General features: G+C 38.5%; 1 protein-coding gene across 3 annotated transcripts in view; it reads left to right on the plus strand.

Moving 5' to 3' along the window:
* The window catches only part of LOC111579983 (arf-GAP with Rho-GAP domain, ANK repeat and PH domain-containing protein 1), a 56,820-nt gene that overhangs the window by 29,474 nt on the left and 11,331 nt on the right, over nt 1-16,015 (plus strand). For all 3 annotated transcript variants that reach the window (XM_023287531.3, XM_023287530.3, XM_023287532.3), the window contains 13 exons: nt 6,320-6,494; nt 7,943-8,077; nt 8,313-8,448; nt 8,682-8,784; nt 9,560-9,752; nt 9,888-9,933; nt 10,232-10,395; nt 12,294-12,506; nt 13,670-13,775; nt 13,882-14,029; nt 15,129-15,212; nt 15,531-15,608; nt 15,759-15,876. In XM_023287531.3, coding sequence (XP_023143299.2) covers nt 6,320-6,494; nt 7,943-8,077; nt 8,313-8,448; nt 8,682-8,784; nt 9,560-9,752; nt 9,888-9,933; nt 10,232-10,395; nt 12,294-12,506; nt 13,670-13,775; nt 13,882-14,029; nt 15,129-15,212; nt 15,531-15,608; nt 15,759-15,876 — 1,699 coding nt within the window. The remainder of the gene's footprint in view (nt 1-6,319; nt 6,495-7,942; nt 8,078-8,312; nt 8,449-8,681; nt 8,785-9,559; nt 9,753-9,887; nt 9,934-10,231; nt 10,396-12,293; nt 12,507-13,669; nt 13,776-13,881; nt 14,030-15,128; nt 15,213-15,530; nt 15,609-15,758; nt 15,877-16,015) is intronic.

The raw sequence follows: 16,015 nt of genomic DNA on the forward strand, positions 1-16,015 counted from the left end.
TAAAAAAAAAAGATTTGTTCGGGTGCTCGTCCTCTTCCGTGATGGGTATATCTTTTTTCTGATTCTCCTTCATCTTCCTATTGTTCTTTCAGGCTGTCTCTAGAGAACCCGTTTTCTCTGGTTGCTGCTCTACCTGTTTTTCACAGTTACCGTTCAAGATACTTGAAGTTCTTCAGCCTTGCATTGTTTCTATTTTTACTGGGTGTGTCTTACGAAATGGTAAACTCTCCGAATGCATTTGTTGCACATATGCAGTTGTGTGACAAGGCACTGACAGTGAATGAATGTGTGTGAAAGGGACACAAAAGCATGACTTGGTGTACCATATGAGCACTTGACTGCTTTGCACTATATTCAGGTTTTTAGATTTAATCCTGGCTTTTTATCACTGCTTGGGTTTCCTTTCTTCTTTGTTTTTCCTTTTTTCTGAATGTGACATCATTACTCACTGATTTAACTGGAATGTGCTGTAACTCCGCCTCTCTCTCCCCTCCTCCTCCTCCTGTCCTCCTCATTGTTTGGCTGGGACTGTTGAAGAAAGTTGATCTCTTCACTGCTAGCTCTTTTTCTTACTTGTAAGTTGCTAGTATAATTAGCCTTCTGTCTGACTACACCCTCAGAAGCAAGGTGTTTTTATATGTGCAACTTTGTGGGCTTGACGTTGTCGAGTGACATTCAGAGTGAATTAAAGGAACTGTAAACTTCCAGGTAAGTGAGCTGCAGGAGAAGGTGGTGAAAATATGTTGAGTGTTTTCATAAGCTTGCTCTGTAAAGAATGTGAGTGTGACTGTGTTTTAAAGGGAGTAGGTTAGAGCGAGTGTAGCAATGTGTGTCACTGCACTTTGGATCTATGACAGTGTGTGATCCCAGTGCAATTTAGCGTACTTGAATGTGATTATGTGGCATAGTTCTGTCTTGAGACAATAAGGCCTGCTCTATGTTAGTGAGTGCACATTGGAGTTATTGTGAGTCTGTATGTTTTTCACTGTAGTGGGCTGAGATATGTTAACATGCATATTAATGTGCCTGTGTAGGCATGTTTGTGTGCCTTTTTTGTAGTTTTGGTTTGTGTAGCTCCTTTTCTCTCTCTCTCTCTCTCTCTGTGTGTGTGTGTGTGTGTGTGTGTGTGTGTGTGTGTGTGTGTGTGTGTGTGTGTGTGTGTGTGTGTGTGTGTGTGTGTGTGTGTGTGTGTGTGTGTGTGTGTGCTTATTTTGTGTATGTGTCCGTGTGTTTTGTGTGTATTCAACTCGATAACAAGCTCACCTCTGTCAGTGGGCATCGTTGTCTCTCCACATCTCTCACTTTGTCTTGGTTGCCCCTCTCTCTCTTTGTTCTGTCTTTTCTTTTGCACTACAGTTTTGAACTTCACAACTATTGGTTCCACGGTTTTTCATTTATGAAATGGGCTTTATATTGATCTAGCAAAACACAGTGTGCCTGTGTCTCTAAAAACTGTTAAGAATGTTTTTTGAACTTGCAAAAAATCCCACACGTTGCAGGCAAACTCTACTTGGTTTTCTTTTTTAGGGACATATGATGTATTTTTTTCACCGGCATGTTAAGAATGAAAGGACAGCCATATCTAAACATCTCCCTCCATGGTGTGTTATTGTATTATGCTGTTTTTTAAAGGTTTTTCCAATAGCCTTTTGATTGACAAGCCAAAATGTTTCTAATGCTTTGTTGTTTAGTGTATTCCTCTGTTTGTTTGTGAGAGAGGAAAGAAGCGAGCGAGCATAAAATATGTTTGAAATGTACAGTATGCCACGGAGTTTTTTACCAGGGAGAGGTGTTGGCAGTTTGAAAGCATCTCAGCATGAGTGCCAAATTTCAGTTAGAGATAGTTACCACAAGCAAGAATCATATTGTCACGAGTCTTATTTGCATTTGACAAAATGCAGCTGCATCTTTTTTTTTAAAGATGGTTAAAATTGCCCATCTTTACACAGATCTAATCCAAGTCTTCTCAAGCTTTAAAAGGTTGACTATGTACTGATAGTCAGTATGGTATTGGCACTTATTATCGCAAATTGACGGCTGAAAGGCAGTAGTAAAATCTCTTTATAACCTTGTTTTTGTACTTTTACAGTTTTGGAAAGTGACTTCCATAGAGGAAAAGCTCCAGCTCTCTTAGAGTGTTTTCTCTGTGTCCCTGCTGTCACTCATTCTTTTTTTGTCTTATATTTCTTCTTTTTTTCCAACTGAGTCCCCTCATTCCCTCATTCACTTTGTAGGATTTTAGGTGATGAATCCTTTTCATTTCTACAGGGAGATCTCCTTGAGATGGAATCTGCTTTCCTATTTATTTTCCAGTGCTTTCCCCTCCCCCCTTTTTCTGCATCTGTAACTGTGTTTTTCCTCCATTTCTCATTCATTCTTTTTCTCCCCTCCTTCATCTGTCTGGGTTTTCACCTCCACCTCGCTCTCCATCTCCCTCTCTGTAAACTGTCCCTGGTGAGGTAATGATGGAACATATGTGAGTAGCTCTTTCTCATCTGGAATTAATACATGAACATACATAAGTGTGGGTGTAGTTTTCGCTGGATGTTCAGTATATATGCTAAAATCTACAAAGCAAAAGTGACCGCATTTGTTTGTGTTTGTGCGCCTGTTGATACATGTAGGTTGAGTTTCTAGCCAAGTACAATCAGTCTCTGATTATTGTGCCTGACTGAAGTGCTTTCATCTTGTTTTCCAAAATATTTTTGTTTCTTCTGTTTCTCTCGTCTCTTTCTTTTCCTCCAATTCTGGCCCATATAACAGCAGAAGCCAGATGGAGGCCTGCGATTTTAGACACACCCAGATAAAATCTCCCTCTGTCTCTCTCTCTCTTTCTCTCTCTCTTGGGAAATTGGGAAAGATTCTTGAATTCCCTTCCCTTCCTTTCTCTTCTCTGTGTGAGTGTTATTACATTACTCCCTCCTTCATAGGCAGCAGATGTTGGAGGGTGAGGTTTTCAAACATTCACACAACCCATTTCCTCATTGTACTTTGTTCCGATTGGTTCACTGCTCTTGGTCAGAGGGAATTACATTAGTGTACACTGACCTACATACAGTACAGCATAGCTTTCACATGTATGTCCACATGGGGCAGAGGGCTGGTTTTGTTCTGTCAAATTACACTATCATGATGTGGCTTGGCCTGTAGCAGGATGACAAATAGCCTGCAGTGACTGATCTGAAGCATTGATTTTTCTGGCTCATAGATTCAGCCAGTACAGCTTGTTGATGGCCAAAGTGGAAAAAATAGATTTCAACAAAATGGGCAGCCATCCCTTACTTTCAGTGATGTAGACCCATGTTTTTATTTGTGGTGTATAGTTTTCTCAGATTTCAGGTTGTATAAATGTTTATGACACACACTCATAATGAAAAAACTAGTAGACAATATATGTTGGTGGAGAAAAGGACTTTTGGTTCAGAAAAGTGAATTAATTTAAAAATACGAGCGAAAATCAAACAGAGATTGGCATAATCCAGAAGACCTCCAGTAAGTTTTTTTCTTGGTGAAGTAAAAGAAAAATCACAGCACCACATTGAAGCAAATGAAGTTGAAGACAGACGATGTCAATCACACCCAGTTCAGTGACCAGCACTTATTTAGCATATGGTATCCTACCCATCCAGTTTTCCAAGATGGTGCTGTAAACATCCTTCCACTGTATTTTTCCTACTCTTCCTTCAAGCTGTCAGTGTCCAGACTGAATGAAATATTTTGAACTCTCTTACCTTCATCCGTCCGACTGTTCTCCTCCACATTTGTTGAACTTGTTTTCCCTATTCAACTCTGTTACTGATGGTGCTCATTTAATATATCAGCTTCTGTTTCAAAGTTTCTTTAGAGAAAGTTGTGCATTTTCCACATTCCAATATCTTTAAATGACATCTTAATGTCTAACGTTCACAACTCTAACAAATAGAAAACCCAGATATGTTCCTTTGTCATGCATGCATAATATTAAACTAGTCAGTTTAATATTCCCATGCAATAAACTTTAGGATTTATTTTGTGAATCATTACTCAAGACATTCTCAATAGTGACTCCTTGTGAATTTGACAGTAGGAGCATTGCAGGAAATCAAATAATGGCTATTTCAATATCAACCTTCAAACTACAGTTTGAGTGTATTAATTTACTGTCTCTTTCTTTCACTCTTGGCCTGTGTCTCCATTCTTCTACAGTGTAGTTCACTGGCATTTTAGCCAGAAAATGTGTAACTATACATAAAAATACCATCCTTAATATTTATTCCATATATCAACAAAAAAAGCTGCTGTCAGTTGCTGCAGACCAGGGAAGGCACGTATAAACCTAGAGGGCTGTGTGAAAAAACATTGATTCCCAAACACTATGTACCAGCTCTGTCGTGGCGCTCATGTGATCCATATTATGAGAGTGTTCATGTGGATGTGCTTCTCTCTAGATGGCTGACTGCAGCTTTTTGTTCAGATGTTTTTTGATGGTGTGTGAGAGGGCAAAATGCAGTTTGTCACTGTGTCTTTTGGGCGTGTGTGGTGGTGTCTTGTGCAATTTTAATCTTTGTTAATTGTTTTGTTTGTCTGTATGTGTGTATAGAGGCTCAGTGGTGCTTAAACTGAGGAGGGGCTCTGTCTGTATGTGTGACAGAGTGCTGTGGAATTTCACAGTCAGACCCAAAAGAGCTTATTGGTTTTAACAGAAGACAGGCTTGTGTGTGTGTACATTTGTAGAAGTCTGAACTGAGTTCTTTGGGTGTTCCTTTTCTGCTTCCCCCACCTTCTGTCTTTATATTGAGGGTTATAGTAAGTTGTTTTTTTCATTTTAAGGTAAAATAGTCTAAAGATACAGCTTTAGTTTTATCTTTTGGGTTGTTTTTGTCATCATCTACTTACAAAGCCAATTGTCTCTGAATGTTGAATAGAATGATCTACTTTTAGAAACCCAAATATTACTTTGTCCAATGTTAAATTTTGACATTAGTGTTTTTTTGTTTTGAGTTTTCTAAAAATCTATTAAGAATTTTCCCATCAAGCCTCTGAGCAACTCCATCTTAACTTTGGTTTTTGGTTACTTGGCTTCATGTTGCACATTCATAGTATGGAATGGAAATATCTAGATTACTCAATAGTTGCATCAGTGAAGCCCAGAATAACCCTCAGTTACATGACAGTTACTCAATTATGAATCAATTTAGCAATAATTATGCAGCCATACATAGAGAGTACTAAAAGCTTCTCAGCCCAGTTAGTTTTACTTGTGCTTCTGGATAGGGGTCGTTTTATCAGTGCTACACTAAAATCAGGATTTGTAAACTAAACTCATCTGAATGGTCCCAGACTTTGTTTGCCATATCATGGACTTTGAGAGCATTCAATAATTGGCGCAAGTCATAAACACTTGGTAGCACTTTGTTAGTAGTTTTATCATAATAATATCCTCCAGAGGTCCAACAAACCCCAAAATAATTACTTGAGGTCTTTTATTGGCAGTACAGTTTATTTGTTTTTCAAAAGAAAAGAACACAGAAGGTGCCTCATTGGTTTGAAAGAGTGTTTCAGTGTTGACAGGTACCTGGACTAAGTGCAGCAGTCAGAAAGTTTATTATACTGTTGGTGGTTCTTCATAAGGAGAGGAGCTGCTGCAAGTTTTAAATTATGTCTACTCAGAGACACACACTGCTCTCTCTATTTGGGTTGTAGTCATTTCAGCTGCTTAGTGGTAAATGTATGAGTTTATGGTTTGTTTGTATCATCCTTAAACAATTTTACATTTTCTCCTTTGCACTCATAAGTGGATGCCTGCCCTACACACTCTCCTTTCCCCTCTTCACTGTTTCCTTGATTCATGCTTCCACTCTTTCCTCCTTGTGTCTCACTTTGATATTTCACACCCTCATCCCCCTTTCCTTACTGTCTTTCATAGTATTACAAAGGTACTACAAATGCCATAAAAATAGTACTTTTTAAAAAATGTTTGCATCTATTTATTTGTTTCTTTTATCAGATTCTCAGGCTTTACAATGTCCTTGTTGGTATACATTTCATTGTTGTTCATGTTCTCATGTGTTTTGTAGATTATGCACAACTTAATATGCTAAGTAGACGTGCATGTGTTGTAATTATGTGACTCTCCTACAGTATGCAGAATGCAGTTGTATGTATATTTCCATGGTACACAAATGACATGTTTACTGCAATAATATAATGTAATATATTGTAATGATTTCAGTTCAGTACTGGCATTCAGCATACTCGTAGCCTGGAGGCATTTCTGTAAATGTGCATTTATTCATGTATTTCCTTGTGTTTTTGTTTCTTCCTCTCCTTTTCTATCCAGGCTCTATGCATAAACGTGCAGTGCAGTGATGTGCTGGAGACGTTAAGCCTGATTTTCTGCGGTGCAGATGTGAATTGTTCAACTGGTATGGCAAGTTGTCCCTCCCCTCTCTCACTGGCCAACGCACACTCACAACCCTTGCAAGCGGAGTTGATTAGCCATAATCTCAACACAGGTACAGTATCTGCATGCACAGGGTCACAATGCACTTTTTGTTTATAATGATGCTCACATTGGGGTTGAATAGGATTCTGAGAAATTGATAACAGTAAACACAATAATAAAAACAAGTGTACAAAATCTAAAACTGTTATTATTAAGTGCTTTACAAGGCAGTCATGAGAGAAAAAGAACCAAACAGAAATACACTTACATTCCCACTAATAAATCATTTAAAAGCAGATGAAAATTAATCAGTAATTAAATATAATAAGAAAGCCTCAATTAGGTCTTTCACAAACACCCCTAAAGAAGATAGTGGGTTTGTAAGTCTGAGATTGTTTCAGTCAGGTCACTCAATAATTATGGTTCCCTGACAGAACAAGCTCTGTCACAACAGCCAGAAAGTTCTTGGCTGATGACTGAGACTGCATGTAGGTTCATTAAAGGGGAGCAATTCAGCGATGTATTCAGGTTGTGAAGTGTTCTAAATGTAATGAGGAGAACCTTGAAATATCAATTCGAAAACCAACTGGTAGTCAGTTTAAGGACTTTAAAAGACTAGTAATATCTACTATGTTTTTGCTCAATGTTATAAGTATAGCTGCTTTTGCAAATTTGAAATTTTTGAATAGATTTTTGATTTATTCCCGTTATGAGACCACTACATTAGTCAGATTGTGAAAAAATGAAAACCTGTATGATGAATTCAGTGTCTGTAAAGCTTAAAATTGAAATTAAAATTCTGTATTCCAGAGATGATAAAATCTTTGCTAACGTGTCTTGAAGGTGAGGTAAGACTACAGCATTATATCAAGGTTGAACAGGAGGCTTAAAGCAGCTATAAAACTAATGTAATAAAGATGTTTTCAATGATGATGGTAAAACATTGTGACCATGTTCAAAGGGTTTGTCATAGTGTTGAATCCCAAAGATTGCTACATCACTACATCACTGTGTCTGCCTGTAATACAGGCAGACACAACTGATAAAGGTGAAACCCTGTCACCATTAGAGACAAAAAAAAATCAGTTCAGAACAGTTCAACCTCTTCAAGAGTTTCCCAGATTCCCAACCCAGAGTTGGAGCTTTTTAGTTGTTATGCTCTGGTCAACTGTGTCACATGCTAAAGACAAATACAAAAAATGAAAATGAAGCATTCATTTTTGTCCGCAGTGCTTAAAAGATCATTTTTAACCCTAGTAAGTGCTGTCTTAGTGTTGTGGTACTGTGTAAAGCTTGGCTGGCTTTTCAGAAAATAAATTTGCTTTAGAGTAATTGCCCTAAGCAGGACAGGTAGAAATGATTACGACAAGGGACACTAAAGCTGCACAATCTTGTTTTACCTTACAATAATCCTGTCATTGTAAAGCTTAAAATGTTAAACGTGTATTACTGGAAGAACAACAGTGGCTAATAGCTCTTGTACAAGAAAATTACCTGCTTTATCTTTTTTCCCTGTAGAGCTGCCACGATCAGAGGTGGGTGAGGCTATGGATCCAGTATCTTACCAACCTCCACCTTGTGTGTCTCACAATGGCTTCCTGTTCAAAACTGCATCCATGGCTCGGGCTGTCACAGAGCGCAAGGCCAAGGAGGGTATGTATGAACACTGCAACACTGACAGTAACTAAATATGTACACTACTCCACACAGCAATAAAGAACAGTGATAATGGATCCACTATTTTTTTTTTGTAAAGTTATATAGTACTGTGCTAGCTATTAGTAGCACAATACGGTAAACATGCAAAATTCCTGTATCACACCTATTGATGGCATTGTCATTATTCTGAATATTATGCATAGTAATATTTATTTGTTGATCCGTATAGAGTTCAGTCGTCGCTGGTGCACGCTAAATGATGGCACCTTCAGCTACTATGAAAGTGACAGGAACGCAAACCCCAATGGATCTCTAAAGTCTTCAGAGATAGTCTGTTTGGCTGTCGACTCACCTGAGAAACATGGGTATATACACACGCTCTTCATTTCACACACATTTTACTGACTTTCTCTAATATCTATTAAGATAAAATGCAGTATAGTTGAAACTAAATACCTTGTTATATTATTCAAACAACAAGTCTTGTTGCATGAACACAGATTTATGATTTCTTTCTCTTTCTTTCACTTCTATGTATATATTGTTTATAATTTTGACCTGTGTCTCACTTCATCGTAACCTCTCTTTTCAACTCCAGGTATGATTGTACCTTTGAACTCTACTCTGAGTCGGAGCGTCTTTATCTGTTTGGCACAGATGACCCAGACAGCCACAAGCAATGGGTCAAGTCTATTGCCAAGGTAATCACTAAATATGTATACAACAGTTTTTTCTACTTTCTTAACAGTCAGACCATTGCAGAGGGAAGATTTGATATTCAGTTGCTAGTAATTGTTTATTGTTATTAGTGAAACTGGAGAGCTCTGATAAGTAAAAGGTTCGTAAAAGCACAGTCCCAGCTATGCTGAGATTGGGAATCCTGTCAGAACAGGACTAGCTACTGCTGACTTGTTTCCTCTGCCTTATTTACGCTAAGCACAGCACTCTTTACCACTGATGTAATTGTCAGCTGCATGATGGTTTGAAGTGCAGCTGAACTATTGCTTTGACCTTTTGTGTTGAACTGTTGAGTGTCAGTATACTTTATGCTTCATGTCGTAATAGATGCAGCAATGTTGGTACACTCAAAATTCTGCAGTTTACTGTAAAAACAATTACATGTGTCTGCACTATGCCCAAGGTCACCTTTGAAATGCTATGGCCAATGCTGGACTGCATCTTTCCAGAGCTGACTGAATAAAAAACAGTTGCTGCTATTGGCTGTTTCTGTTTAATTGAGCATCACCAGAGACATTATTGACATGTAGTAGATGGACAGGTCATTCGTGGCTCCTGAATATCTAGTCACAAAGACATTAAACAGGTTGCTGCACAGTGATTGGCCACGCCACTGCATGTCACACAAGCAATGTCCAGAAATGTTTCAGTTATGCACGCAATAGAGTGGGTAAATCATCATCAAGTTGATTAATGTATAATGTATTACAAAGTCCCAGTGATGCCTTTTCTTTGTAGAACTTCATCCCAGCCTCTGCAGAGCCGTTACTGAGATTGAATTTTGAACGGATTGGGCGGCTGAAGTGTAAAGACGGCTTGAACCTACAGACTTCCAAGGTTGGATGGTTTGCTCTGGTGGGCTCCACACTTCATGCCTATGTGGAGAACAGCAAGGGCGAGGAGATCCACCTCCGGAAACTCAATGAACTCTGTGAGTGAGACATGTAAACACAAATAAATGCATAATCACCAATGCCGTTTTTGCTATATGCATGTACATGTATATAGTGACATTATGGAAGTTTTCGCAGCAGAATAATCATTACTGTGAATTTGTGTTTTACAGCGATTCAACAAGACAATGAAGTTCTGGTTCTGGTGGAGAGAGGCAGGTGAGTAAGAAGAGTAGCTGCAGATTGCTTGTTATATTACTAAAGATGAACAGTAAATGTTTCTATGTTTAGCTTCACAATCTAGCCTACAGTCTAAAACCATTTAAAGAGTAGTTAAGCTGTTTCTTTTTCAAACTGAATTCTGCTTGGGTAACATTTAATCCTAAATGTAAAGCACGAAGAACCGTTTTTCCTCACATGCCGCCCTGCTCATTTACATTCTGTTCTTGGCTTGTTGACTGTTATTGTCTCTCCTTAACGGTTCCCCTCTCCCTCTGCCCCATTGCTTTTTATTCAGAACTCTGTACATAGAGGGAGAGAGGAAGCTGGATTTTTCTGGCTGGTGTGGGGCCATCCAGGCGGCAGCAGGGAGCGGAGGAGACACGCTAAGCCAGCAGCAGCTCACAGAGACCGACATACCTGTCATAGTACACAGCTGCATAGGCTACATCACACAGTGCGGTGAGAAACATCGAGAGATGGACGCAAACAGCAAACTTACATTTTAGGAATTAACTTTGTGAAGCTCAAATTTGCTGATACCTTAACTGTTCAGTACTTTTTGGGGTCACTGTAAGCCTGCATTTACATGATAGGAGAAATTTCATACAGTCTGCATTCCTGTATGCTATTGTGGTCTTGCTGTTTCTGTTTGCACACTTGGCACTCTCTGTGTGTTTGTGTACTCATGTGACGATAATAGCAGGAGTTCTGGCTCTGGAAAAGACCGACGGACCACAAGACAACAAAACAACTCTGTTCCACCTCCATTTCTGCATTTGCTCCCTCCTTGGTGTTTTTCTTTCCCTCTATTCTGTATTTTCTTCTTTATTTCTCACTTATCATTCTTCCTCCTACACTTCACCAGCTGACTGACCTTATTTCACTCCAATCAGTGCAGAACTCCTCTCGCCTTCATGTGCTGGTAGTGGTCAATTAACATAACACAACAACTTATATAATCATCCTTTGAGATGAGATCAAGTGCTTTGTTTTTGTTTGTGTTTTTCAAACCTGATGTTGCTACATGTTACAAGAAAACAACATTATCTGCCTTTCTTCTTACCACTACTTTTTTCACTTTTAGTCCCAGGAACCTTCTTCAAGGAACATAAGGTTCCTTTGGACTGTTTGTTGTATGTGTTAGTCCGCTGACTAAATGATCAGTTTTGCGTACAGTTAGAGCAACAAACTGTTACAGTCCAGTAAGCAGCGGCAATGCAGAGGACTATACAACAATGACATATGAAACAAGGGAAAGACAAAACTGCAACAGCACTAAGAATGAAGAAGATTCAAGTGGTGCTGTTAATTGTGATTTACTGCTTGGCAAATAGGGTCATTGAGTCAGCACTGGGAAAAAGATGAGCAGTACTGTATTGGTAAAGCAGATATAAAACACCCAAGATTAGTTGCAAGACTCAAAGTCAGCAGCAGGATTTTATGAGCTATTGCAGCCATTGACTGTAAGATGACTGAGATGGACTCAGTGAAACAGAATGCTTTGATTCTCAATTAATCAGAAATGTTCAGTACTGTAGCTCCGCCACTAAAGCTTGTTAACATTCAGGAAGTACTACTACTAATACTGTAAGCCAAACTGAGAGAAACCGGGGTTCCTGCAGTTGATACACACTGAGTTCCTCCAAAGGTTTCTATTCCGTAGAGTAAAGCAGCCATTGTAATAGTGTCTAAGTTGAAAAGTTTGACATGTATCTGGTTGAAACGGGCTTTTAATGACGAGTCAGTACAACTATAGAAGCTCAAAGAAGAACAAGACAAAAGACAGCAAATATGATGGGAGGTTTTTTAATTACCAGAAGCCCTCTAGTGGGCATAACTTGCTCTGAGCAGTTTGAATAATACATACTGTTCACACCCATTGCTTTAATAAATTTTCACAAAGCGTAGAAAACTGCAACTGCACCACATTACTCTCTGTGGGTTAACACTTCTAAGCATGTTGTTCTTCTGGGCCTGACATCCAGCCATAATGTATTTGCTATGCTTTTTCTTCAGAAGTCAGTTGACTGACTGATGATGGATAACAAATTCTTTGGCATCACTGGTCGATACGTAATCAAAAGTACAGCATGTTTGGCAGTTTTCCCCTCAGAGATCATCACTTGTATCAATATGAAATGTTGAGCCTTTGAAAAATAAAATTGCCTGAAGTTTTCTCCTTTGTCAAGGTGGAACCCTCTTAAGTTTACACTTTATGCAGTAGTTTTTAAAGTCCAATGAGATCAGTGGGCAGTATTTAATTTATACTGAACCACTGTTTCCATATGTATAAGTTGAAATATGAAAATGTAGTTCCAACAGTAATGTTACAGTATGTCCACTGTTTATGTCTTCAGGTTTGACATCAGAAGGAATTTATCGTAAGAGTGGTGTAAACTCCCGTGTGGCAGCTTTGTGTGAGAGATTCCGTCGTGATGCTCGTAGTCTTTGTTTAAAGGAAGGAGAGCATCAGGTGGATGACGTCTCCAACACACTCAAACGCTTCTTCAGGGAGCTAGAAGAGGGACTGTTCACATCAGAGGACGCCAGCAACTGGCTCAGTGCCACTGGTAAGATTCACATGACCATTCATCTGAGTAAAGGCACACTATAAGTAGGTAGTATAAGGTTTGGAGCTACTATACCATATTCAATACAATGGAGCTAAATAAAGTGGAAAATATTTTTCAGGATAATCTGCAGACCTTGCTCTGGACATTTTCAACAGTATAGGGGCTATTTTCAACTAAAGAAGTAGTCCCATCAGGCTTGCATTGTATTATTGTGCAGGTGCCCCAGTAGCTTATCTTTCAAAACCTTTCAACACAGTTAGGAGGGAAACCAACCTCTATGCAATCAGTGCCACCACGGCTAAAAGTAGACAGATCTAAAAAAAACAGTTAAAAAAAGTTATGTCATTTTTAAAAACTAAAGCTGTGTTTCTTTGGTTAGTTTAATTTACATTTTGTCAACAGGTGTTACAAACACTGGTAAAATAGTGGCTAAAACAGTGTTTTTTATATGTACTGTAGATATTTAAGCTACTTCATAGTTATTTCCTGTCTAGACTGTAAACATGCACAGGCTGCAGTTCAACTGAGTTCAATGAAAAATCCCTGAAGTTTTGTTGTGTGACTGTTGGTTGCAACTGAGTCACTAACTGCTTCTTAGTTGCACCAAGGAGTTTTTTTTTCCAGGGGGTGGGGGGTTTTTCCTTGGCTTTTAGCACAAATAATTTTTTTAAATATCATGATTTTAAGCTGAGATTAGGTACGTTTTTCTGAAGGAACTAGAAGTCACACATGATGAGTTGGAGGACCATTGAAAAGTTTAAAATCCAGCAAATTTCCTTGCTTTTACAATTTGAGCTTGAATACATGCTGTCATTTTAAACCCACTAGTGTTTTTTAGGTTTCAGACGGTTAAACAAAACCCCTGAAAAGTGTTAACCATTTTCTTTATGTACATCTGAACTTGTGTGGTTACCAGTCTTGGGAAAATATGGATTTTGTTACAGAGCTCTGCAGTAAATGTTCATCTGGAGTTTGTATTTGTATACCTATACCCTGTTTTTCACTCATCAGTCCTTCTCCATCTTTTTCCCTCTTTTGATCTTTTACTGTCTCATGCTATGCTTTACGTTTTTCCCACTACACTCCCTAAAACTCTGTTTTATCTCCTCTGTGTAAATAATTATCTCTTTTCCTTCATTTCTCTCTTTCTTGTACTGTAGCCATTCAGGATGAAAGTGCGAAAATCTCCCAGTACCAGCTCCTGTTGAACAGACTGCCTCGTGTCAACAAGGCTACACTACAAGCCCTTATCAACCACCTGTATTGGTGAGGAAAAGATACACAATGACTGGTGTCCTCTTTCTGTATTTCTGTTTATATCTGTGAACATACCAGTGTGTGTTTCTCTGTGTGTGTGTGTGTGTGTTTTCAGTGTGCAGCGGTTTTCTGAGCTAAGCCAGATGAACCTTCACAATCTGGCCATAGTGTTTGGTCCCACATTGTTCCAGACTGATGGAAAGGACTACACTGCTGGCCGTGCCATAGAGGACCTCATACAGCACTACACACTCATCTTTGAGGTAAGACTCAATGTTACACGAAGGGATGATCAGAGAAGGCAAACCTGTTTCTCCAGGGGTTTTTTGTTGCTTTAATCTTACATCATGACATCAGGAAATGGCAAGCATTACACACAGAGCACACTTATAATAAAATGTTGAGATGTCAAAAAACATGTCTTTTTATTATACTGGCTGCAAGATAAAGCTCTAAAAATATGCTGAAAATAAACTTTAAGAAATAGATCATTCCCTTTTTTTCTAGAAATGTTTACATACACTACCAGTCAAAAGTTTGGACACCTTCTCATTGAATGCTTTTTATTTTTTTGTATTATTTTCTACATTGTAGATTAATACTGAAGATTAACACTTTTTTTGTTTACAGCATAATTCCATATGTATTCTTTTATCGTTTTGATATCTTCAGTATTTACCTACAATACAATAATTAAATACAAAACACTGAATGAGAAGATGTGTCCCAACTTTTGGCTGGTAGTGTTTATATAATCATCATCATCATCTTATGAATAGAAACAGATCTCAACTAGGGTCATTTTCATATTGTGTGATGGCAAGATTATTCATGCTGCACTTTTTGCATGTTTCCAGTGAATTTAGTAGAGATGATGTAAAAACTAGACAGAAGTTCAACAGAGGAAATGTGTAGTGATATGATTGCCTCTCATGAGCTTGAAATGAAATCCCAGTAGCAACCTTCAAATTTTACTTTTCCTGAAAGACTTGCTTGAGTTTCTGGAAAAGGTTTCAACTATCATGTGAACGCCTATTTTAGTTATGACCTGAAACGAAACTTAAGCCCAGGATGACTGAGATTCTTTACCAACACATCTCATAAAAGACAGCCGCAAACTACAGAAAGCCGTATCTTGACTGAAACCTTAGTACTGAGAAGATTACATTCAAGATCATTTTACTGGTTTTCATGTGACAACATGAAGATTTCATTTCCTGCTGGTTTAGCGGGAACAAGAAGCTTTGAAATGCTGATAGCAATTTCACATTAAAATCTATAGACTGGCAAAATGCTACAGTTGAAGTTTTAAGTTGTTGATTCATTGTTTGTGTGTGAATGAATGTTGATGCTGGTTTGCAGGTGGATGAGCAGCAGCTAAAGAAGCAGCTAGAAGAAATCAAAGTTATCATCAAAGTGCGAGAGAAGCTCAACACAAAGTTTCCTGTGAGCCACACACATTTTCATAAAACACATTTAATCTTGTATTACACAAAGAATATTTCAATGGCCTAAGCTGCCTTTCTGTAGATAGTTTGCATAACAATGTAGGTTTCATTGTTGAAGTCATATATGATCTATTGTATTATTGTTCAGTGTTTTTTAGTGTGTGACTTTATAAAGAGCTTAAAATCATCATGAATTGTATCAAATTGACATACTAAGCTATTCTATGTGTGCATACATATGCTGTATTTGGACATCTGTGTATGCTGCTGTTTATTATCCTGATCTTTTCTGTGTTTGTGTGTGCTGACACCTCAGAGTACTGAACCTGGAGGCCACTTCATCTGTACAGTGTACCTGGAGGAAAAGAAGGGGAAAGCAGAGCAACACGTCAAGGTGAATTGGATTTCACCCAGTAACACAATATTACTGTACATTTTATCAGTTTCAGTGCTCAGTTCTTCTCTCACGTGGTATATGTTAAGTGATACTATTGCAAGCTGATGAGAGAAAAACTCAGGAATAACTGCTTTGTTCTTACCTCAGATCCCTGGTTCCATGACAGCAGCAGAGCTGACATGTGAGGTGTTGGACCGACGAAACATCCCAGTTGAAGCCAACGAGTACTGGAGCTGCTGGGAGGTCAGCGACAAGGAGGAAATGGGTGAGACACAAGGGTGGCGGAGCAGTAGTTCAACAAATACTTCATGTGTTTATAATTTTTGGTGCAAATTATGTTTTTTTTTTTTTTGTCAGCAGAAGACTCCTTTGGTTTGGAAAGCAATGTGGGTTCATATGGTTAA

This window comes from Amphiprion ocellaris, chromosome 7, assembly GCF_022539595.1.
Source record: "Amphiprion ocellaris isolate individual 3 ecotype Okinawa chromosome 7, ASM2253959v1, whole genome shotgun sequence".
In the NCBI taxonomy this organism is placed as follows: domain Eukaryota; kingdom Metazoa; phylum Chordata; class Actinopteri; family Pomacentridae; genus Amphiprion; species Amphiprion ocellaris.